The sequence below is a fragment of the Rhinichthys klamathensis genome, unplaced genomic scaffold, assembly GCF_029890125.1.
Source record: "Rhinichthys klamathensis goyatoka isolate OS25496 unplaced genomic scaffold, OSU_Roscu_1.1 h1tg000060l_1, whole genome shotgun sequence".
Taxonomy (NCBI): Eukaryota; Metazoa; Chordata; class Actinopteri; order Cypriniformes; family Leuciscidae; genus Rhinichthys; species Rhinichthys klamathensis.
This window is the reverse complement of record NW_026606605.1, coordinates 1,468,647-1,491,911: the sequence shown is the minus strand read 5'-3', so window position 1 is coordinate 1,491,911 and position 23,265 is coordinate 1,468,647. Positions and strand designations below refer to the sequence as shown.

At 37.1% G+C, this 23,265-nt stretch overlaps 2 protein-coding genes across 5 annotated transcripts; both read left to right on the top strand.

Moving 5' to 3' along the window:
- The first annotated feature begins 1,773 nt into the window (after positions 1 to 1,773).
- On the top strand, positions 1,774 to 12,954 carry matn1 (matrilin 1). Of its 4 annotated transcripts, none has more exons than XM_056249522.1 (8): positions 1,774 to 2,353; positions 5,347 to 5,693; positions 7,871 to 8,093; positions 9,324 to 9,443; positions 10,849 to 11,253; positions 11,336 to 11,488; positions 11,579 to 11,664; positions 12,459 to 12,954. In XM_056249522.1, the coding sequence occupies exons 1-8, from the start codon at positions 2,272 to 2,274 to the stop codon at positions 12,501 to 12,503; spliced, it is 1,461 nt and encodes a 486-aa protein (XP_056105497.1). In that variant the 5' UTR covers positions 1,774 to 2,271; the 3' UTR covers positions 12,504 to 12,954. The 4 variants fall into 4 exon arrangements, with proteins under 4 accessions (XP_056105497.1, XP_056105495.1, XP_056105496.1 ...); XM_056249520.1 differs by having other exon boundaries at positions 1,779 to 2,353; positions 9,315 to 9,443; positions 11,579 to 11,659; positions 12,454 to 12,954; XM_056249521.1 differs by having other exon boundaries at positions 1,807 to 2,353; positions 9,315 to 9,443.
- A 2,310-nt stretch (positions 12,955 to 15,264) lies between these two features.
- sesn2 (sestrin 2) lies at positions 15,265 to 23,213 on the top strand. Its single transcript, XM_056249518.1, has 10 exons — positions 15,265 to 15,410; positions 16,166 to 16,228; positions 16,843 to 17,031; positions 18,508 to 18,690; positions 19,768 to 19,980; positions 20,087 to 20,228; positions 20,536 to 20,648; positions 21,689 to 21,879; positions 22,083 to 22,227; positions 22,638 to 23,213. The coding sequence occupies exons 1-10, from the start codon at positions 15,384 to 15,386 to the stop codon at positions 22,722 to 22,724; spliced, it is 1,353 nt and encodes a 450-aa protein (XP_056105493.1). The 5' UTR covers positions 15,265 to 15,383; the 3' UTR covers positions 22,725 to 23,213.
- The last annotated feature ends 52 nt before the right edge of the window (positions 23,214 to 23,265 follow it).

Here is a 23,265-nt window from a genome sequence, read left to right as displayed (position 1 = left end):
TTGCTTCTCTAGTAAATGCATCTTGATTTAAGAATGTTTAGATATTTGTACTGGAAAACAAGACAAAATACTAAGTAAGAAAATCATTTTTGCAGTTTATTTTCTGTGATGCCCCTCTGTCATCATTATTGTCTGGTCATCATGAGTCAGAAACTAGTGACGTCTGGGGGATTTTATGATTATGAGATACAGATAGTAACTAATGTGAAGCATTTTTTTTTTTTTTTTTACCGCTGTATGTGTAGAGGGAATATTTAATTCATATTATCAAATATATGAAATGCTTGATATAATGTTATAAAAATGCAAACAAAAAAATCTCAATGATACATGACAAAATATACACTGTTTAAAAAATATATATAAAAGAAAAACGAAATATCATGTGACACTGAAGACTGGAGTAATGATGCTGAAAATTCAGCTTTGATCACAGGAATAAATTACATTTTAAAATATATTCAGATTAAAAAAAAAGTTATTTTAAATTGTAATAATAGTTCACAATATTACTGCATTTTTCATCCAATAAATGCAGTCTTGGTGAACAGAAGAGGCTTTTTTCAAAAAATCGACTTTTGAACAGGAATGTAAATAAAGTATTTAAAATATTTATTAATATTACAAATATTTAAAAAAAATTCACAGTGTTATATATACTTTATTTTCCACTTAATTTGGTCGATAGCGAATCATTTTTTTTAAAGAATTATAAAGTGACTATTTAAAAAAGAAAAAAAAGCACAAGCTGTTTTCCAGTAAGCTGTACTGTGCCACAGATGGTGCAAGAAATAAGGAATCTTTAATGTTCTTGTCAAAGTCATTGGCACACTTCAGGTACGGAGGGCTTTTTCCGGCAGGTTGGCGATGGATGGATGGAAGCAGGAGGCAGAGAGAAACAGTGTGTGTTCACAAACCTTAATGGCTGTGTTATGCAATATATAAACAAACACACACACACTTCATTTACATAGACAAACAGGACTACCGGGGAATTATTTTCTGAGTGTTCCTGAGTACTTCACAGGCAGCGTTAAAGGGTTTCTCACCCTCATGTCGTTCAAAACTCATTTATTCTCTGGAACAAAAACTAAAAACGTTATGTTCAGCAGAATCTTCAAGCTGCTTTCTTCTAAAATGGTTTATTGGATGGTGGCAGGGCAACAAAAAAAAACATAAAAGCTGTCAACAATTTGTGCTTTGAATTTCAAGCCTTCTCAAACCATCCAATATCTGACTGAAATTTAAGTCGTTGTTCACCATAAATCTAGCTTGATTGTTGTGGTCACTATTCATTTTCCTTTCCTTTCATGCTTAGAGGTTCAGAAAGACATGTTACAGTAAATAATGAATAAATCATTGCGTCAAGTCAACACGAAACAGAAATTGCGATAGTCTTCTCTTATTGTAATGTATATCGATCGAGTGAAACGGCTTTTCAAACAAGAACAAATGTAGGGCTCGTTTGAGTGACAGGTTGCCCCGCCCTCATCATCAGAGAAGAGATGCTGCAAGAGGGAGGGGAAGTTATTTTGATTAAAGAATAAAGATTACTAGGCACACATTCATTTAAAAAAATAAAAATAAAAATAATGATGTGCACAGATAAATAATTTATAATAAATACTGCAATATCTCCTAATAATGTTGTGTTTGGCTTGCGGTCAGCACCTCTAATAAAAACCTTTTAGAAATGGCATAACACACTCAATATTATTAAATTTGGTCTCAGACACACATGCTCACGTGCAATACTCGTATTTCCCAGCAGGCACACTAGACACGGCATGGTGTGTATAGTAGAAAAACACAGACATACACGTACACAGTCCGAACAGGGCCGTCTGTGTTGGATCAGGAACGGAGGCTTCCCACATAATTCCTGTGCATAAATTCCTGCGTGTGTGAGATTAATTTGAGAGGAAAAGTTCCCAGAAAAGACAGATTCATCTTAATGTTTATTTGAGTTCAACCTCAAGTTAGAGACCCCTCCTAGGGCTCCGAATGAACCCGGCTTCTCTTATACAAACACATACACAGATCAAGGTGTGTTTGTCTTTCCTACCCAAACTCTAGGTTTTTCGGGACAGGTATCCCCCTCCTCCCAAAACAGCTCGTCCACCTCGGGGAGACGGATTTGAGGGCGGGTCTCCAAACTTAAGTGTGTATCTGTGAATATGTGTGTGTTGATAACCTGCACGTTTCTCTCGCTGCGAGTCAGTCTGTCTCTGGTAGTCGAGCAGGTCATTAGGACTCACGCCGCATTACAGTATGACGTTGCCGGGGTTTGTGATGCTGCTATGCATCCTGGGAGCTCAAGCCACCGTGGATCTGAGAAATGCTGCTGCTATGGGTAAGAAAAGAGCATCATTTACAGGTCCATCAATGTCATTCATTTATCACTGGTGCCAACAGGATTAATGTTTTAGGTTAAATGCTGTAATGAAGAGCAGACTTCATCCCAAAAAAAATGCTCATCTTAAATCAAGACACATTTACTTGAGAAGCAAAATGACTTAAGATGTAAAGTCTTTCACTCTTGTGAGTGTAAGCCTAGAATAATAAAAGAAATATCTGCCAGAGGGGTCCGAAAAATAAACTTACAGTAATTCAAAGGGAAAACAAGATTAGTTTTCTTACATCATTGATATTCTATCTTATTTTAAGCACAGTTTTTCAGTAAACAAGACTGAACATCTTCAGTTATTTTGGCTTTTTTGCTGAACCAGGTAGTTTTGCTGGTTTAAGCCGGTTAAGAAGCGTGGACACAAGCATTATCACATCTGTAGAAAGACTGAGGTGCTAAAAGTGTATTTAAATTCACTATATTCGCCTATATTTTTGTTTTGCACAACTGTTTGGATGGTAGAGTTCAATGTTAAGCAAATATGTGACCTTTACTGTGAAGCCTTCATTTTCTCCATCTAGCATTTTTTCTCATTTGTAGAATTACATTATCTCCTCCAGTGCTTTTCTGTTTTAAAGCTGCGCCTGGTATTTAATTATTAGTTTAATTTCCGCAGGTCTAGGTGTTAAAAACTAAGAGAGATGCTTTAATCAAGTAGGTGATTAGGGTTATGTTTCCAGTGGTTGTACACAACTTGTATGTCCTCAAGGAAAATGTGTTTTTAAGGTTTAAAATGTCTACATTATACACAAAGAGGCCCTGTGCGTGAGTGTGTGTGTGTGTGTGTGTGTAAATCTGCGCGTGCATGCATACCTGAGGCTGAATGTATAATCAATGGGAGTTATTATGAGAACGGCAAACACTGTACATTTATTGAGCTACATGCAGACTGTCTGGCTTTTCACTCTCACTTTCTTTCCCACACCCCAATTTGTACACTGTTAAACAGTAAAAAAAAAAACTTAAGGCATTCAATTGATCAAAAATGACAGTAAAGACATTTTTAATGTAAAGATTTCTATTTGAAACAAATGCTGTTCTTTTGAACTTTCTATTTCTCAAAGAATCCTGTAAGAATGTATCGCGGTTTCCACTAAAATATGAAGCAGCACAACTTTTTTCAACATTGATAATAATCTGAAATGTTTCTTGAGCATAAAATCAGCATTGAAGGATCATGTGACACTGAAGACTGGAGTAATGATGCTGAAAAATCACTCTCTCCTCAGAGTAAATGTAGGGGACAGTATTTTCTGATAAAATGTTGAGTCGTCAAGAGTCCCGAAAAAAGTGTTATGAAAGTAATTTGAGGAAGACGAAAACTGATGGTACTATGGTTTTAATGATTACCTTCTATAAAATGTTACTCAATTCCTACTTTATGGTTAAAAAACATGCTTGTGTTGAAGTCAGTAGTGTTGAAATGTCCTGTAAACTACTTCTCTTCTGAATAAATAGTAGGCCTTGCAGGAGAGTTTAACCACTTACATGATTTAAAGTCCCCCCGTGGTGAAAATCAAGCTTTTAATGTTGTTTATATGTCTATGTGGTGTTTTTAATGTGCTTTAAGACAAACCACGTGCAAATTCATAAGTCAACGCCATTGTTATAGTATTTTACTACAGTATTTCTCCTTAAAACCGCAGTGAACCAAAGACAGTCTCAAAAGCACGGTTTGAAATCACTGGTGTTTCTGACGGCACAAACTATCTTGTAACCAATCAGGGGTGCGTTTCCCGAAAGCATCGTTAGCCAACTATGGTCGCAAGTTCCGTCGTTACCAATAGAGTTCAATGGGATTTGCGACCAACTTGCGACCATAGTTGGCTAACGATGCTTTCGGGAAACGCACCCCTGATCAACGTGTGATCGTCAACGAGTGGATCTCTGAGCTGAGTGAGTGAGTTGAGGCGGGGCTCATTTGCATATTCATCGAGCCGCATATACTTAAATGAGGCAAGGGTGTATAATTACATTCAAGCTATTTTAAGGCATGAAGACTTTTTTTTAAAGGAAAAAACTTTTAAATATGTAATTTTGGTGATCAAAGGTGAGTTTTAAGGGATAAAATGATTGACTACAGGGTGACTTTAATATTTAGACCGTGTGATTCAATTGGGTTTGTAACCAGTGAGGTCGTACAGGGAATATTATCTCCACATTACATGCATGCATCATGTTAATGTCAAATGATTCTCTCTCAGTGTTTAATGATCAAGAATGAAGTAAATGTGCATAAATGAGTGTAATCTGTTCAGAGAGTTTATCTGTTGTCGTGAATAAACCTTCATTTTATCAGGAGGGGTGTCACTGATGCTGCACAGCTAAGGAAAGATTTTAGCATACTGAACACTTCGGAAGTGTTAAGGCAGTTATAGTGTATTCTTAGACGGGACGCCGTCCCCACAGGTTGTTAGACCTTTAATTTCTTCTAAAAATACCTCAAGTTAGATCAGTTTGAAAATATTCTACCACAGTAGATTCACCATCTTAATAAGACACGGTTGTATATGGTACCTCGCGTGTTCTGTCAGGTGCTTCATATATAGAACCTTTTAGGGGTTCCCATCATGTGGTCATTATGGATTTAGATTTGAATAATTTAGTTTTAATTCATTTGATGAAATGTTATGAATTAAACAGCTCATAAACATACTTTATCACTAGAAAAAAAGAAAAGAAAAACCAGTTAAAAATGAAGATATTATGCAATCATTTAAGACATTCCTCCTTATATAGAACATTTCAAATTGAGTCAAGAACCCTATAGGGTTCTATATAGAAACCCATTGAGCCTTTTTTTTTTACCATCATCAATAAATATATAGCAAAATGTCATAGTGACTGTAAGTAAATCATTTGTGTCTGGGGTCTAAACATATTGAATTCGATCGATCTCACATATTTACATCCCCTCTCTGTTCTTTCACTCTTTCCAGCTGCAGGCTTGTGTAACACCAAGCCCACTGATGTAGTGTTCATCATCGACAGCTCTCGAAGTGTCCGGCCCTCTGAGTTTGAGCAGGTCAAGGTCTTCCTGACCAAAGTGATCGACGGTTTGAACGTCGGAGCTGATGCTACTCGCGTGGGTGTCGTGAACTACGCCAGTCGGGTGAAGAACGAGGTCTCTCTGAAGTCCCACAAAACCAAGGCTGCGCTTGTCAAGGCCGTGTCCAAGATCGAGCCGCTGTCCAGCGGGACCATGACAGGCCTGGCCATCCAGTTCGCCATGAACGTGGCCTTCAGCGAAGCCGAGGGAGCGCGCAAATCCCCCGACATCAGCAAGGTCAGAGTCCTACACGCTTATAAATATTGGGATCTATGGTTCCATGAAGAACCTTTGACATCAATGGAACCTTTCAAATGCACAAAAGGTTCTTTATGTTTGGAAAAAGGTTCTTTTAAAAGAAAAAAAAAGTTTCTTTTAAGAACTTTTCACTAAGGGTGCTTTAAAGGCAGGGTAGGCAGTTTGTTTCTAAAACACTTTTTCCCAAATTTGTTTAAACTGTCTTTATATACCAGTACATATCTAAAATGTAAGTACTCTGAAAAGGAGAGTGTAAAAATCGAGTGTCTGTAGTCCTAGGGCTGCAATAAACACAGCTACTCTTGATTGGCTGGGCGACTGTCACTCTCCCTCGCTACCATGGCGACCACCCCTGCTGCTACAGGAGCCGCCCACATGCGCGCGCCCGGTTGACTCGCTCATTTCGAAAGAGGAGAGGCACGGACCAGCGGTTTGGAAAATGGATGTATGGATGATTCAGCTGCAGCGCCATCTTCTAGTTAGACGTGGTAATTCATTCGGCACGACTCTCACAGTGCATTATGGGTATTCTCTAGCCGTTGAGCGTACATCGGTTGTACACTCGTTATTGCGGTGCATTGTGGGATTGAATGAGTGCACTCAAAAAACGTCTGCTATGTTTCGTCCACCACTACAAACGGCTGTCCTCTCAAATAGTGCCCTGTTTAAGGGTATAGGGGCGATTTCGGACACAGCCTAGGACTTTTGGTGCACACCTGTGTTCGATTGAAGTCAGAGTTTGGTTCGTAAATGATATGAACACTGTTTTCCGAACTCGGTTGCGCACCTGCGAACAGCACCAAAATCCATTTGCTGCTGATATGAATGTAATCGTACTAAATCATGGAAGTGAACCGCTACTGACGACGTATGATTTGATAAGACTGTGTGTTTGTGTGTGTTCTCACTCACTTTCCTGACTAGCGTGACTGACGCAGTGCAAGCAGAGAGAATGTATATCTCACCTTCAACAGAAATGGACTCTCACGTTCTTTAGAACATTTGCAATTAATTCACGGCAGATGGTGCCGCTACGTGCTGATTGGAAACAAAACCAAAAGTTAAAAAAAAAAGTCTGAAAACAATACAGGGTTCACAAACAATATCTTCACCATGGTCCATTTAGGTACATAATAAAAAGTATGACCTATCTATAAAATCTTAGTAAGATATGTCAACATTTGAACCTCTTATTTTCCCCACATGTGTATCGTTAGGCCTAGTTGAGGAAGTTAAAAACCCAATACTTACACTGTAAAAAAAATCACTGTAATAAGAAATTACAGTATTACTGGCAGCTGCTTGCCAGTAACTTACTGTAGTTTTAAATTGATGTTATTTACTGGCAACAGTTTGTTCAAAGTTAAATGAACATTAAACATTAATAAGTCTTTATCTTTACAGAATAAAACTAAAATAACAGCCTCATGCAAAGCATTCTGGGAACCAAAATCTGAAGGAAAAAAACAGAAAAAGGTTGATGAAGATTTCTGGTTCCCAGAATGCTTTGCATTAGATTGTTATTTTATAATTTTATTCTGTAAAGACAAAGACTTGTTAATGTTTAATGTTCATTTAACTTTGAACAAACTGTTGCCAGTAAATACACATCAATTTAAATCTACAGTAAGTTACTGGCAAACAGCTGCATAATTACAGCAATTTTTTTACAGTGTACATTGTAATTACAGTGTTATCTGGCTTTTTCTCCAAAAGAAATCCACTCGTCACCACCACGCAATGAATTTAGGGTTAGGCTAGGCTGTGAACTCCGCATTTGAAGGGGCTGTTGAACTGGAACAGCGTTCGTCGCGCCACTGTGACGCATTCGGTCTTCAAAAGCAGCCTTCGAAGGATGCAGCCTCTGAACTGGGACACAGCTAATGTGAAGAGGGAAGCTATTACACTTTGGTTCGGACCAAGCAATCAAGCAAAGTCTATGGCATCGCTGTGAAACCTTGATTTTTAAGAGTGTAGTAATCTAAAAAAAACACATCATTAACAGCATTAAGCCTGTTTGGCAACATGCATCTTGCGTTACGTAATACCGCAATGGATGAATTAGGCCCAGTCGAACATCTGAATCTACAATTATGTAAGAATATCTCCAGTTTTAGATCATTTTATTAAAAAATTGCATTGATAAACATTTGCAGGTGGCAATTATTGTGACTGACGGCAGACCCCAGGACAACATCCGTGACATTGCAGTAAGGGCGCGTGAGGCCGGCATTGAGATATTTGCCATCGGAGTGGGCCGTGTGGAAATGACCACGCTCAGGCAAATGGCCAGCGAGCCTCTGGATGATCACGTGGACTACGTGGAGAGCTACAGCCTCATTGAGAAGCTCACCAAGAAGTTCCAGGAGGCCTTCTGTGGTAAGTTAGAGGACGAGGGGAAGGGAATAGAGGTCTGGAGACCGTCCTTAGTCATGGCCAGCGATAGTAAAGGTGTATATACGAGGGCATGTGATCATTAATCTCACTCCAGAAGAAGATCTCCACCCTGGGCTTGATGCTCCACTGCACTCGGTTCCCTGGGCGAGGAAGTAAAAGCATGTGTATTCATCACTGATGTGATCGTAGTCGCTCCAGTGCAGTGGTTCTCAGCTTGGTGATACACTGGAAAAAAGATTTTCTTACTCAGTATTTGTCTTGTTTTCCAGTACAAATATCTACACCTTTTAAAGCAAGATATTTTTATTTGAGAGGCAAGTGACATAAGAAATAAAGGGCCAGATTTACTAAACAGGGCAAATTAGCGAGACCGCAATCCCATAAAAGCACTGATGGGAGTCGAAAGTTCTGCGGATGATCTATTGACAATGTGCTAATTAAAGGACACAGCTCATTTACATAATGACCAACACAATCATTTACATAATGACCAACACTATCTACCAAGCGCAAAATGGATTAAGACATGCTTTTTGGGGCGTTAATTAATGCTGAAAATACCAGTAAACTGACTACAGCAAACCTTAGTAAATTATGCTGCGGGATTTATTTAAATACTCTCGTCCCATACATTTAGCAGGGAAACTCATACAAATGCATATGCAATTAGGTCAGCTGCAAAAATAACTGTTAATTTTTTTCACTGGATATCTTTAGTAAATCCTGATATGACAATAGTTTTTTTAACACCAAAAGAGGGTTTTCCCCTTAATTTTGATCACATTTTCAGAAAACAACATCTTAAGTCATTTTGCTTCTCAAGTAAATGCATCTTGATTTAAGAATTTTTTTGATTTTTGTAATGGAAAACAAGACATAATTCTTTGCTCTGTATGTGACATTTGAGAATTTTCAAATTAGACAATTTCGCAATTTAAAAGGTTGAGAACCAATGCGGTAGAAAGTCAGAGAAACAGCCACCTGAGACAAACCACATTGAGACAAATTGAGACTGTCCTCAAGTGCCTGAGTCTCTGACACATTTCTGTGTGTTTTAAAGATTTGCTGTTCGTTTCAAGTGCAGTGGATTGTTAAAACGCATTGATTTTCTTGAGTTCCCACTTTCACATAGAGTAATTCTCTCCTCGCTAACCCTTCCTTCCCCCACCCGGTGTGTGTGTGTGTGTGTTACATTCATGGTAGCGGTTGTGTCGGACCTATGCGCGACAGGCGATCATGACTGTGAGCACATTTGCATCAGCACACCCGGATCTTTCAAGTGCGCCTGCAGAGAGGGTCACACACTCACGGGCGACGGCCGAACATGCAGCGGTGAGTATGTGTGAATGTTGGGTAAGAGTCAAACACATGAGCAAAAGACTCCATACATGTGCAGATTTTGATGTATATAAAACCTCAATCTTATTGGCCAAGAGACATTTAACCAACACACACTCACTCTAAATGGACAAATCATGTGACTAAATGGCCCATTTATAATTTGACTTCAGTTACCACAATGGTTTTAAGCTTGTTAATGTGACCCTCAAATATGGCAACATCCTTGTCCTATAAAATACATAAATTATTATTATTATTCATAAGTTATTATAAAACAAGAAATGCAAAGAGTGCAACTGGGGTAAAAATCTTCGCATCCTGGTGCTCTTTGGATAAGAGATACTTAAACTTAAGAAACTTATAAGGCCAAGGCACTCGAGAATTAATTATTTTTTTTATTTTTTTTTACATTTTCTTAATGCTCAAGACCCATTTATTATGTGTGAGAAAATAAATTATAAAATATTATTATAAAAAAAATTATCCAAAAATTATCCAAGAGTTTTGGGAAATATCTGGAAAAGATTTACTTTGTTTTAAGTTGATATCTTTTTATACCCACTAGTTATGTTAGATGTATAAACATTAGAGAAACAAAGTTATGTTTTAAGATTATGTCCATATGTCACAAAGAAGATTTTTACGAAAATATTAGGGATGCATAATATATCAGCCACCATATCGATATCGGACGATTTATGTTCATTTTTATTGTTATCGTTATCAGCAGAAAATTTGGACAATATATTAAAGCATTATTTCCCTTCAGCTGAGTCACTTCAGATGCGCAGTTCAACATAATGGTTTTGAATTGCTTGAAATATGATTGGAATCACTTCAAAAAGGAAAATACAGTTAAGTGCAACGTGCAGAATTAATACAAAGTGTAATATGCCACGCCTGCCATATAAGCAACATAAAATTATAATGAGGACATTTTAATTGTGTGATTGGGACGTGGCTTTTAATGGTGAAATGTTTGTTTTAGGCTCTAAAAAATTATATAAAAATTTGGATTTAGATTTATTGGCCAATATATCGGTTATCAGCTTTCAAATATAAAGAATTATCGGTATCGGACAAAATGTTCATAACAGTGCATATAGCAAATATATGCAGATTCATTTAAATTTTTTATTGTTGAAATCTAGGGCCGTCAATAGAATAATCACAATTAATCCCATGCCTTCCCTCTATAGAAAACAGAAACTAAAAATGAATCTGTAATAATAATAAATCTTATAATAAATATATATATAAACTTTGAGAGTCCTACATTTATTTAGTAAATTTTGGTTTAAAAAAATTGTTTTTGGTAATTTTTTTTTTTTTTTTGGCGGCCCCCCGTTTAGTTTGGAAACCCCATTCACCAAACACTTTATCTCTGTTATCTCAGCTTGCAGTAACGCCGCCACAGATGTGGTCTTCTTGATCGACGGGTCCAAGAGTGTAAGACCAGAGAACTTCGAGCTGGTCAAGAAATGGATCAACCTGATCATCGACAAACTGGACGTGTCAGAAACCAACGCTCATGTGGGACTGGTGCAGTATTCGAGCTCCGTGAAGCAGGAGTTTCCTCTGGGACGCTACAACAACAAAAAGGCCCTTAAAGAAGCTGTGAAAAAGATGGGTTATATGGAGAGGGGAACCATGACTGGCCAGGCCATCAATTTCCTGGTGGACAACAGCTTCACTCCTAACCAGGGCGCCAGACCTGGAGTGGCAAAGGTCGGTATTGTCTTCACTGACGGCAGGTCGCAAGACTACATTGGAGACGCCGCCAAGAAGGCCAAGGAGAACGGTTAGGGGGGAAATAGCACACACAGAAATGCAATGCAATGCTGTGTATGAGTGTTTTTACAGTGCACTGTGTGCGTGTTTAGGCTTTGAAATGTTTGCTGTGGGCGTTGGCAATGCTGTCGAGGACGAGCTGAAAGAGATCGCCTCTATCCCTGTCGCTGACCATTACTTCTACACAGCTGACTTCAAAACCATGAACCAAATTGCCAAGAATCTGCAAATCAATGTTTGTCAAGGTAAGTAAAACCACAAAAAAATAAGCATTGAAACTAGCATTCATCAATTGATTTTTTTTTTTTTTTTTTTTTTTGTCCTATTACTTACAGTAGAAGATCCCTGTGAATGTAATTCCCTTGTCAAGTTCCAGAAAAAGGTGGAGGAGGCACTACAGGCATTAACAAAGAAATATATCCTTTCCTAAACAGAGTTCAGAGCTCAATTCCACATCTGCCATGCTGAAAATATACACTTATACAAAATCCTATTACGCTCAATATTCAATATTGACTTACATAATGCTACTGAACGCTGTTCTGTGCATTAGCCGAATGTGTCATCTCTATCTTTTTAGGTAAGAAATGCCTTTTTAAGAAGGTTTTGGACTCGCTGTATGATAATTAAAATCAGGGATGCCTGATATAGTGGTACCATATTGAGTTATGGCAGATATTGGATATTTTTATTGGGTTTATAGGATATATATACAGGCCGATATTGAAAATGTTATTGTGCATGCTCATTGTCAGCTATTTCAGCTATAATCTCAAAACAATAATTCTATAAAACAATAATTAACTAAATTAATTACAAATATTTTAAAAAATATATATTTTTTATTTATTTATATATATATAAAATATATTTGTAAACTATAAAAATAATTCAAAATAAAAAATATACTACAAAAATAAAAAATATATAATATTTAGCAAATATATTTAAATTGTTTAGACAAAATATTATATAATTGAATATATTGTATTAAAAATGTAATATATAAAATAATAAGTTCTGTATATAAAAATATAGTAAATAAAATATCAGTCATTTATCGGCTTATCCGCAATGACCAGAATTTTGTTATTGTTGCAAACTTGCATCTCTAAAAGAAATGTTATAGTCATAAATGCATAAAGCATCAGAAATGTTTAGAACTGGTTAGGATGGTACTATTGCATCATTTCCTTGACAAAAGCATCACTGGACGCTGTGACGAAAAGGATCGCTGCCCTGGAGAACAAGATAGTTTGAGAAGGAGCCAACCTCTAATTCTTACACTAACATCCCTTTCTTTTCTTGTGTAAAATGTCTCCTGTGACCTCTGACCCTGATGCTTTAGATCCACTCCATTTCTTTCTGCCTCTTTGCCTTCATCACTATATTGTCCATGGGGATGGAGCACTGAATAAAAGCGAAAGGAGTCAGTTTTCAAACAACCATCTCTCCCCCCCCTTCAACAAAACCCTGTAAGCTTGACTATAAAATCTGAGAAGATCTTCATGTACAACAAATGAAAGGACAATAAAGTCTTCCCTGTGGGGAGGTGGTGTGTCTATTAAATCATACGATCTTTCTTCATTCTAGCTTTCTCAAACACATTCTTTCAGATTCTGCCCCGAAAGTATTATTTTATAAGGAATATATATGTAATGGTAATTTAATATAAGTTTTGACTTGAAATAAATGTGTGAATGCTTGATTATTTTCTCAGATTAAACACTCCATGAAGCACACACATACACAGACACAACACACACACACACACGTAACTCAAGGGCAAACATTCACTGACTCTGCAAGTGCTAAACATGCTGCTTGTGATGATTCAATAAAATCCCATTTTGTGTCTGTGTCTTGGTTTGTTGTGTCCTTGTATGTGTGTGTCGAACAGATGTGTGTTAGGCTTGATCACTTCAATACAAGGTTACATAAGAGAAAATGTTCTGTGTAATTATTAGGAGCCCCGGGTACAGAGGGATGTAAAGTGCAAGCGTAAGGGTCTGTGTGCATGTATAGCAGTCATGTAACATCAGCGGTAATGAAAGGTTGTAGATGAAGTGAAGGAGGCGCCTCGTTCTCTCTCTCTAACTACAGAGCCTTCATTATCTGATTTTTCTTCAGAAGCCAATTTTAATGTTGGATATACAACAAAGTATTTAATGAATGTGTAGTGTGAATGTAATCCGGAAGTACTAGATTCGCCATGTTGTCATTGTCATGTGACCTACCAGCTTCAGTTGCATGACTGCCATACATAAACCCCCATAGCTTAATGGGATAGTAAAGTGTCAATCATATGTCTTAGTGGAAGTAATAAGTCATCCGTGTACTTTTTGCCTACTCTTTTATGAATACAGTCAATTCAAACATACTCTTTTCACATTTTCTTTTTCGCCTTCTATGTGATTTCACATGGGGGGGAGGGGGTTAAGTGGACTAAATTACTGGAGAAGTAAAAAAAAAAAAAAAAAAAAGTAACATGAACTGCGGATGAACTGTGGGCCAGTTGCATAAACTTAGCCGCTATGTTAAGGCTATGTCCTAAAGGGATAGTTCCCCCAAAAATGAAAATCTTGTCATCACTCACCCTTAAGTTGTTGAAAACCTGTACGAGTTTCTTTCTTCTGTTGAAAACAAAAGAAGATTTGGTAATAAAACAGTTGCTGACAGTAGCAAATGACCGCAGTATGGTATTTGTTTCCTACTATGGAAGTCAATAGGTGCCGTCAACTGTCTGATTACCAACAATCTTCTTTTGTTTTCAACAGAGGAAACTCATACAGGTTTGGAACAACATGAGGGTTGAGTAAATGATAACAGAATTTTCATTTTTGGGTGAACTATCCTTTTAAGAACTAGTTTGACCAACTAGCAGTTACCCAAGGGGCAATCATTGTTATTTTTCTAATTCCAATTAGACCAATCTATTTATGTTAAAAGTTGGCAACAGTATTGATGAAAAAATGCAGATGACTAACTTTTAAAACTAGTCTAAGCAGTTTATGCATCCGGCCACTGTTAAACCGGCCACATTAAGATCATTAGGATGTGTGAATTTTCATTTCAAGGTGACTTTAAGCTGACATGGAAAGCTTATCCATGGTTTGTTGCTTGTCCAAGATGGTCTACCAGCTTGGACCAGTTTATTTTTTTAACCCCTTGTTTCACAGACAAAACTTAAGGCAAAAATGCATGTTTGAGCTGTTTTAACTGAAAGCAACTTGCACTGACATATCTCACAATATGTCCGTGCCATTGTTTTGCCTCAAGATGAACATCAGTAAAGTTTTATCTAAGGCACGTTTATAAAAGCTGCTTAAATGACCTAATTGAACTAAGGCCTAATCCTGGCTTAATCTAAGCCCTTTCTGTGAAACCTAAAGCTGTCAAATAAATGCTTATTTACAGTAGACCAGCAGGGGCCAGTTGCATAAACATAGCCATTTAAGACTGTGTCTTAAAGTACTAGTATGACCAACTAACAGAAGTCAAGGGGCGACAGTCTTGCTTTTTAGTATCAAATTAGACCAAACTACGTTTATCGTTAGGCATCTTTACACAGCCGAGTTGGCGGATCTAAAGCGGCTCTGTCTGCTCAGAATTTTGTGATTTTATGTGTTTTAATTTTGTTTCTGTGCTGTGCCGCTTTTTCTGTGTAAAGATGCCTTGTTATGTCACTGACTTAAAACAGTTATGAACAGTTTAAAGAAAAAAATGTGATGACTATTTTTTAAGAAGTAGGCTAGTCTTAGCAGTTTATGCAACCTGATCTAAGTTAACCTGCTAATGAGATAAGAAGAAAAAAAACACAGATCTTTCTCAAATGGATTTGGGAAAATATATCCCCTTTCATTTAACGGTTATCAATTGTGAACTCACGACTCTACACTGTTATACTTTAACCGAACCCTACCCGATTAGAAGCTGGAGCCCGGAGCTCGGATCTCCGTTACCGGCGGGTTGCGTCATGTTGCGCCGGAGAGGTGATGCAAGAGTCCGGCGCTGTGTGTTCACGTACGCCACGCCTCCTCCCGGTGCTGTTTCCTGCTTTCCACAACAGGCATAATGAAGTCATAGAGCACAAACCCTGCGAGACTCTTCTTCATCAATATTCTGTTCAACCTGTGACTTATGAACACCTATATTCGTCCGATGAAGGTGAGCTCATTTAGCCGCCGGTCTGACCGAGTCACTCTTAATATGTCTGTGTCGGCGTCTAGTGTCTGCTTTACGGCACACTTATAAAGTTTATAGTCGATGCTCTGAATGATTAAAAGGTCCATTTGAAACAGCGATGTCAATTTCGTGAAACAATTGTTCGTTTGAGTGAAACTGTTAAACCGGTCGAATTATTTATTTATGTATCGGACTGAATCGGTTTCGTGTCAACGACTTACTGACTCACTGAACCCAGAACCGTTTCCTTTGGACTTGACAATTTGGGGGTGTGTACCGTTTAACTGATGAGGCGAAAAGAAAGCTTAATATAAAGAAATGTTTGATAAAACTTATGTGAAATATGTTTAAGACTTAATTGTTTAGTCAATAAGGAACCGAGTTGATTTTAATAAACCGCAGGATGACGCAAAGAACCACTGAATCGTTCTTTGAAATGAATAGTTTGAATGAACCGATTTGTGCAAATGACTCGCACCCATTTAGTCGTTAGTAAGCTGTTTTTATCATACTGGGCTGCGTTTCCCAAAAGCATCGTAAGCCTAATTGTTCTACGATCAACTTAAGTTTACGATGCTTTTGGGAAAAGCAGCCTAGGAATGATATCTTGGTGCCAGTTGTATGATAATGCACAAATATCTCTCTGATAAAAGAAGGCTTATATTTTCCCAAAATGTTTTAAATGGACAACAGAGAGCCTTATATTTATCTCTTTTGTCCCTCTTTCTTTTTCTCAGGAGGAATCAGACCTACCCCAGGCGTTGCCCTTGGGGCCCAGTGCCTTTATCCCAATTGAAGAGGTGCATGTTGTTGTTGTTTTTAACATCCTTGTTTTTGAGTTTATGGTATTTGTCTTTACCTCCAACAAATTCTGATCTCTTTTTTTAGATCTGGGTTTTCCAAACTGGGGTTTGTGAGGGAATTGCAAGGATTTATGAAAAGCTAATAATTAATTTAATTATATTACAATTATTATTAATTCTAGAATTATTAATTAGATTAATTAGAATCAAAATAATAATCAAACATATATATTTAATTTGTTTGCCTGCATGCATGACATGACACGAGAGAACCAAAAACATGCACATCAATAAAACTTCAATAAAATGGAGTTTTGACCTAAAGTATTTGTCAATAGTGTAGCGATTTATGAAACACTGCTCACACCGAAGTCACTTTCAAACCAAGCAGCTTTATCTATTGGTCTGTGTGGCGAATTCGACCAACTTGAACATGAGCAAAATCTATTTTGCCCTCGGGCGAAACTCCCGATTGCGTAGATTCATTTTAAAATGCCTGTATTTCGCATTTGAAATGTCTCTGAGCAACAATACATGTGACCGCCCCTTTAGATGATAGATATAGTATTGTTGTCAGTGTTTACGGATCACTGAATATCTGTATGTGACAGATTCTGGAGGAAGGGGCCGCACAGGAAGTGATGTCAGAGGCTCCGTTGTCAGAGGGACGTGCCGATCATATCATCATGGCGATGGGACTACATCCCACCTACTTGACCTGTTTCCTGCGCACCCAGCATGCTTTGCTCCAGCTGGATGGTCCACTGCCTTTGTCATGGAGACATTTTATAATCATCTTGGTGAGGGAGGAGGTTTATATTTTTGTGTGATGCCTTTTTAAAAGTTAGATTGCAAGTTATAAATAGGGATGCACAATATATCGGCCACCATATCGGTATCGGCCGATATATGTTAATTTTTTTGTTAATGTTATCTTTATATTAAAGCCGATAAATAAAGGATTACTTCCTTTCCTTCAGCTGAGTCACTTCAGATGTGCATTGTTCACCATGATGGATTTGAACTGCTTGAAATATGATTGGAATCACTTAAAAAATAAAGGAAAATTACAGTTATGTGCTATCATATAGGCTACATAAGATTATAATCAGAACATAATAATTGTGTGCTTGGAACATGGCTTTTAATGGTAAAACTTTCGTTTTTGTAATCAGGCTCTTAAAAATTATATGAAATTTGGATTTAGATTTATCAGGCAATATATCGGTTATCGGCTTTCAAATATAAAGAATTGTTGATTATCAGTATCGGACAATTTTCATATCGGTGCATCCCTACTTTTAAATATGCACAAATGAGTATGTAGGGAACAATTGACGACGGGACGTTGAATTATTAGAAAAATAATGCACACCCAAGGCGGTAATGCGTGGAGTGGGCGTTACATTTTGAGTATGCATTATTTTTCAATAATTCAACGACCTGGAGTCAATTATTCTGGTTACCACACCTCAAAACACTGAGAGGATGTATTTCAAGACATTTGTCAGGTTTTTATCCTTAAAACACTCTGTGTGTAGGGCTGATTTGTTACGCATCTAATCCCAAGCCTCTGTTGCTAATTTTAAAATGTAATTTTAGAGCTAGTAACGTAGGCTTGAGCCATTGATAGCATTGATTAATGCAGTTATTAGAGAGCGAGAGAGAGAGAGAGAGAGAGAGATTAAGTGTGTGTGAATTACCTGAGTCTGTGTGTCTCTCAACATTGTTCGGCAGCAGCGTCTCTACTAATAGCAAACTGTAAGTTTATCTGCTCCAAGAACAGCGCTGTTATTACATCGCTAGTGAGAAATGTCTTATAGCTTATAAGTTGATTTAGTGATAAAATCGCCAGAGCAGCGCTGACAACACATTTCTGTGCGAGTGTGTGTCCCTACCGTGTGTGTGTGTGTGCGTTTGAGCTGGAGAGAGCAGGAGAGAGTGCTTTCCGTACATAATAAAACGTAGTTCTGTCGCAAAAAACATGGAAATAATTTGCCGTTTTTATCCTAGTGTTTACTATATTTATTTGCTTGGTCAGTGTCATTGTGGGTTTTGGTTCATTTGTTGTTGTAGGCTGTAAGGAATTTTGAAATAACTGAAATCATTTGGCGAAGTGATATGAAACTGTAATGCGGTCAAGACCTGCCTGGAACTACTTTAGCTGTGCGTTTCCCTGAAAAAAATAGAACATTCGTCAACCAATCAGATTCAAGCATTCAACAGCCCCGTAGTATAAGTGTTTATAATATACTCAACAGTAATTGTCTTTGCAGGCATCTGCACGTCACCAGTGCTCGTATTTAGTTCAGCACCACAGCTCTGCTTTTCTGCTGGCTGGTGGAGATGAGTCCTGGCTTAGAGGACTTGACTGTGCACCACCGAAAATACAGCACCTGCAGACTCTCAACAAACTGCTGGCACACAGACCCTGGATCATCACGCAGGAACACATACAGGTGAAACGCATAGATCATCAGGGATGGGGAAGCTACTTTGAGGAGGAAATTGGGAGAAGAACCATTTAATGTTAATGTAATTCCTAGTCAATCAATACAAAGTTCTGTTATGAAACTCTAGATGGTCCTTAAAGTGATAGTTCACCCAAAAAATTTAATTCTGTCATTAATTACTCACACTCATGTCGTTCCAAACCTGTAAGACTTTCGTTCATCTTCAGAATACAAATAAATATCTTTTTGATGAAATCTGAGAGATTTCTGTCCCTCCGTTTACAGCTACGCAACTACCACTTTGACGCTTCAAAATGTTCATAAAGAGATCGTAAAACTAATGTATATGAATTGTGCGGTTTAGTACAACTTTTCTGAAGACACTCGATCGCTTTATATGATAAACAGATTTAATTTAGTCTTATAAAGTATAAAACTGAGACATGTACAGCACAATGTAGTCGACTCATTTTGGCACATAAGGATCTCATGGTAGTAAATGAGTAAAAGTAGTGATGCTACTGGCGTAACTAGATTTTAGCAGCACAACTATAGTTGCAGCATTTACAATAACGATAATTTATTTTGTGAGAAAATGTTAAATTATTTTATTTTTCTTCAAATATCACAAATATCTTCAATCACAGATTTTTTGCCAAATAATTTTCTCAGATAAATACCATAACAAAGTTTAGTCTTTTGTTCTTCCTTCATATTTAAAATTCTTAAAACATATATTAAATATTATCCCCATATTTTGATGGTTTCATCAAACTTGTAGGGTCATTAAAAACAAACATGCCCTCCGGACGTATATTATTACTGACAATATTATTATTGTGCACCTTCATTTTAGTGAATTCAATCACACATTTTTTGCCAAATAATTTTCTCAGATAAATACCATAACCAAGTTTAGTCTTTTGTTCTTCCCTCATATTTAAAATACTTAAAACATATAATTTTTTTTGATGGTTTCATCGAGCTTGTAGGGTCATTAAAAACAAACATGCCCTCCGGACGTCACGTTTGGCCACTGTTGTAGTCATTGTTTTTAAAAAAAAACCTCTTGTATATTGCCAGGAGTTAGTTTGTCCCGGTGCAGAGGCTCGATGGTCTCTGGCAGAACTGATTCAGGCAGTTGTTCTGATGAGCCATGCCCACTCTCTGGCCTCGTTTGTGTGGGGTTGTGGGATTCTCCCCGAGCCTGAGCCGTCAGGAGATCCGTCGCTCCAGACGTGTTCGCCCACAGAGTCCTGTTGTTCTGCCCGAGACAAGGCCAGAAGCCAGCAAGAGGTACTGAAATCATGACTGCTGTATCAAGTTAAAGATTTTTCAGGTAAATCTCTTTCATGTGTGTGTGTGTGTGTGTGTGTGTGTGTGTTTATGTGTCTGTGCGCAGTGGTCTGAGGCTGTGAACGAGGTTAAGCTTTTGATGGAGAAGATGATGAAGGTTCGGCAGCAAGGTGAAGAGTTTACTCCGGAGGAGATGGTTACTCGCTTTGAAAGAGAGAGGACAGAGAGTTTGCTGGAACCTGCTGATGGTATGAACACACACACATACGAATAATTCAATACACTTCTACTGGGTCAAAATAGTCTTCTGTTGTAGCTTATGCATGATTATTTCATATCATTTCAGTACTTCCCATAAATATAACAGGCACCAAGTGAGATTTTGGGCTTTCTCTTTTCTTTTATAATATTCAAATCAATGCATTTTTCCTCCTAGATGAACATGCTTTAATGCTTTATTATGGATGTGACACACAGAAGCACAAGTTTGCAGCATTTTCCCCCTCCATCTTTTTGTGCTTCGTTTATCTTCACTCTCTGATCTGTGTTTTACAGTTCAGCGCTCCGTTCTTCCTGATTGTGTCTCGCAGTTCGTTGTGGATGCAGATTTTACTTACCAGGATTTTAGTCCTAGAGGAGTGCAGGCCCCTCCAACCATGAGAGCTCAGGTTCAGTACTTTTCTCACACACAGTTTCAAAGATTTACTTTTTTGCTGAAATACATCATGTGAATTGTAACTAGTGTTATTTTAGTATTATTTATATAATATTATTATTGTATTTATTTTTTTAATTAGCTCTTATTTTTATGTTATCTTGGTTTAAATTTTGTAGTTTTGTTATGTGCTTTTTCCTTTTTATTTGTCTTTGTTTGTTTTAAAAAATTTCTATTTAGCTTTAATTTATTTTTGTTTCAGTTTTAGTTTATATTTTCAGTTTCATTTTAGTTTAAGTTTTAGTAATTTTATGTGGTTTTGCCTTTATTATTCTGTTTGTTTTAAAAATTTATGGTTTACATTTTGTAGTTTTGTTATGTGCTTTTTCCTTTTTATTATTTGTTTTAAACTATTTCTATTTAGCTTTAATTTATTTTTTGTTTCAGTTTTAGTTTATGTTCAGTTTCATTTTAGTTTGTTTTAGTAATTTTATGTGGTTTTGTTTTGCTTTCATTTATTTTTGTTTCAGTTTTAGTTTATATTTCCAGTTTCATTTTAGTTTAAGTTTTAGTAATTTTATGTGGTTTTGTTTTGCTTTCATTTATTTTTGTTTCAGTTTTAGTTTATATTTCCAGTTTCATTTTAGTTTAAGTTTTAGTAATGTTATGTGGTTTTGTTTTTTGCTTTAATTTATTTTTGTTTCAGTTTTAGTTTATATTTTCAGTTTCATTTTAGTTTAAGTTTTAGTAATTTTATGTGGTTTTTGCCTTTATTATTCTGTTTGTTAAAAAAAATCTATTTAGCTTAAATTTTAAATTTTTTAAATTTTTTATTTCAGTTTTAGTTTTATATTTTCAGTTTCATTTTAGTTAATTTTGTATGTGGTTTTGCCCTTTTGTTTGTTTTTAGAATGGGTTAGGGTTAGTTTTAGTCACTTTAGTACTTCAGCTTAAACTTGTTTATTTCAATTACAATTATAGTTTTTGATTTAGTTAGCAATAACAACACTGGTTGCATGATGTTGATCTTTGTGTATGATTTTGTGCCTGCAGGACTATTCGTGGGAAGATCACGGCTTCTCTCTTATGAACCGGCTGTATGGGGAGATGGCACAGCTTCTGGATGAGAAGTTTCAGGTGGTGTGCGCGCTCACGTATCACACCATGGCCATGCACTCGCACGTGGACACTTCTACGCTGCGGAAAGCGATATGGAACTATATACAGTGCATTTACGGCATCAGGTCAGTCATGTGCGCATCATAGCCATGAATCGACCTTATAACATTCAGCCTGTACGGGACAAAAGTGAGTCAGGGTTACGTTTATATAAGAAGAAAAAATAGTCCCTGCCATAAGGACTGCGCATTATCAGAGAATAGGTAGCCATAAAATGCAATCATTTTGGTTGTTAAAATTGTTCTAATGTCAATGTTTGCATACACAGGTATGATGACTACAATTATGGGGAGGTCAACCAGCTGTTGGAGCGCAGTTTAAAAGTGTATGTGAAGACAGTGGCTTGTCACCCGGAGAAAACAACACCAAGAATGTACTTCTCCTTCTGGAGGCAGTTCCGGCACTCAGAAAAGGTACAAGATGTGTGAGACTTCTTGTTGATGGTAGTGTCAAGTGTGTTCATAAAGTTTCATTTCAACTGAAATATCCGTGCTTCCTCTCTTGGCTGTTTTCTGAATAGTTTGCATTTTGGTGTGATGTGTTAGTGGCCTCTAGTGGTTCTGTTCAGGATTGAACTTTTTTCTGATGGTTGTGTCAGACTGAAAGCTCCTTTTAAAAATAAAATCAGATGTACATAAAGTTTCTATTGCGGCTGGTGACTTGCTCAGTTAATCTTGTTACGGTACAATTAGTTTCAGGATGAGTTTCATAACAACAATAGTCTCTTTTTTTCCTGAACTTCACAAATGGGTTCATCAGTTGAAGGTAGTACGAATGCATGTGTTACTTGTCATGTGTAATTTGTGTTGATCTCTTTATGCAGGTCCATGTGAACCTGTTACTGATGGAGGCGCGACTGCAGGCAGCTTTACTCTATGCTCTCAGGGCAATTACACGCTACATGACCTAATGCTTTTCCAAAGAGCATTAAAACAAGAGATGTCCTGCATACTCGCGATTATGCTCTGATTATAGCATGTGTTGACACAAATTGCACACAATCACACTTTAAAGCACAAAGGCTCAAGAGCTATTTTCTTTCATTTTCTCTTGTCTTATTTCTGGCTTCTATGGGCTGGTTGATCATCTGCTACTGGTTCATGTTTGAATTTAGGAGGCAGAGAATTTTGCACACGTCCTATGATGAGCAAATTGCCTCATTGTGGTCTTTTTCTTATACTGTGAATGTGTCTTTGCCCTGCTGCAGTATTCTCTTCATTGTGTTTTGTGTGTGTGTGTGTGTTTTGATGAATGTTTATGTAAGTTTGACACTAAGAACAGCCTGTTTCTCTCTCAGATTGAGAGCTGATTTATAGTGGGCGAAAACTGGATGAAAAAAAAACTTGGTTGTTGGGTGTTATTTGTGCATTTTTATGTATAATAAAATATTTTACTATGACATTCCTGTTTTGATTCATGTGCATGTATATGATGTGCATAAAGTAAATTGC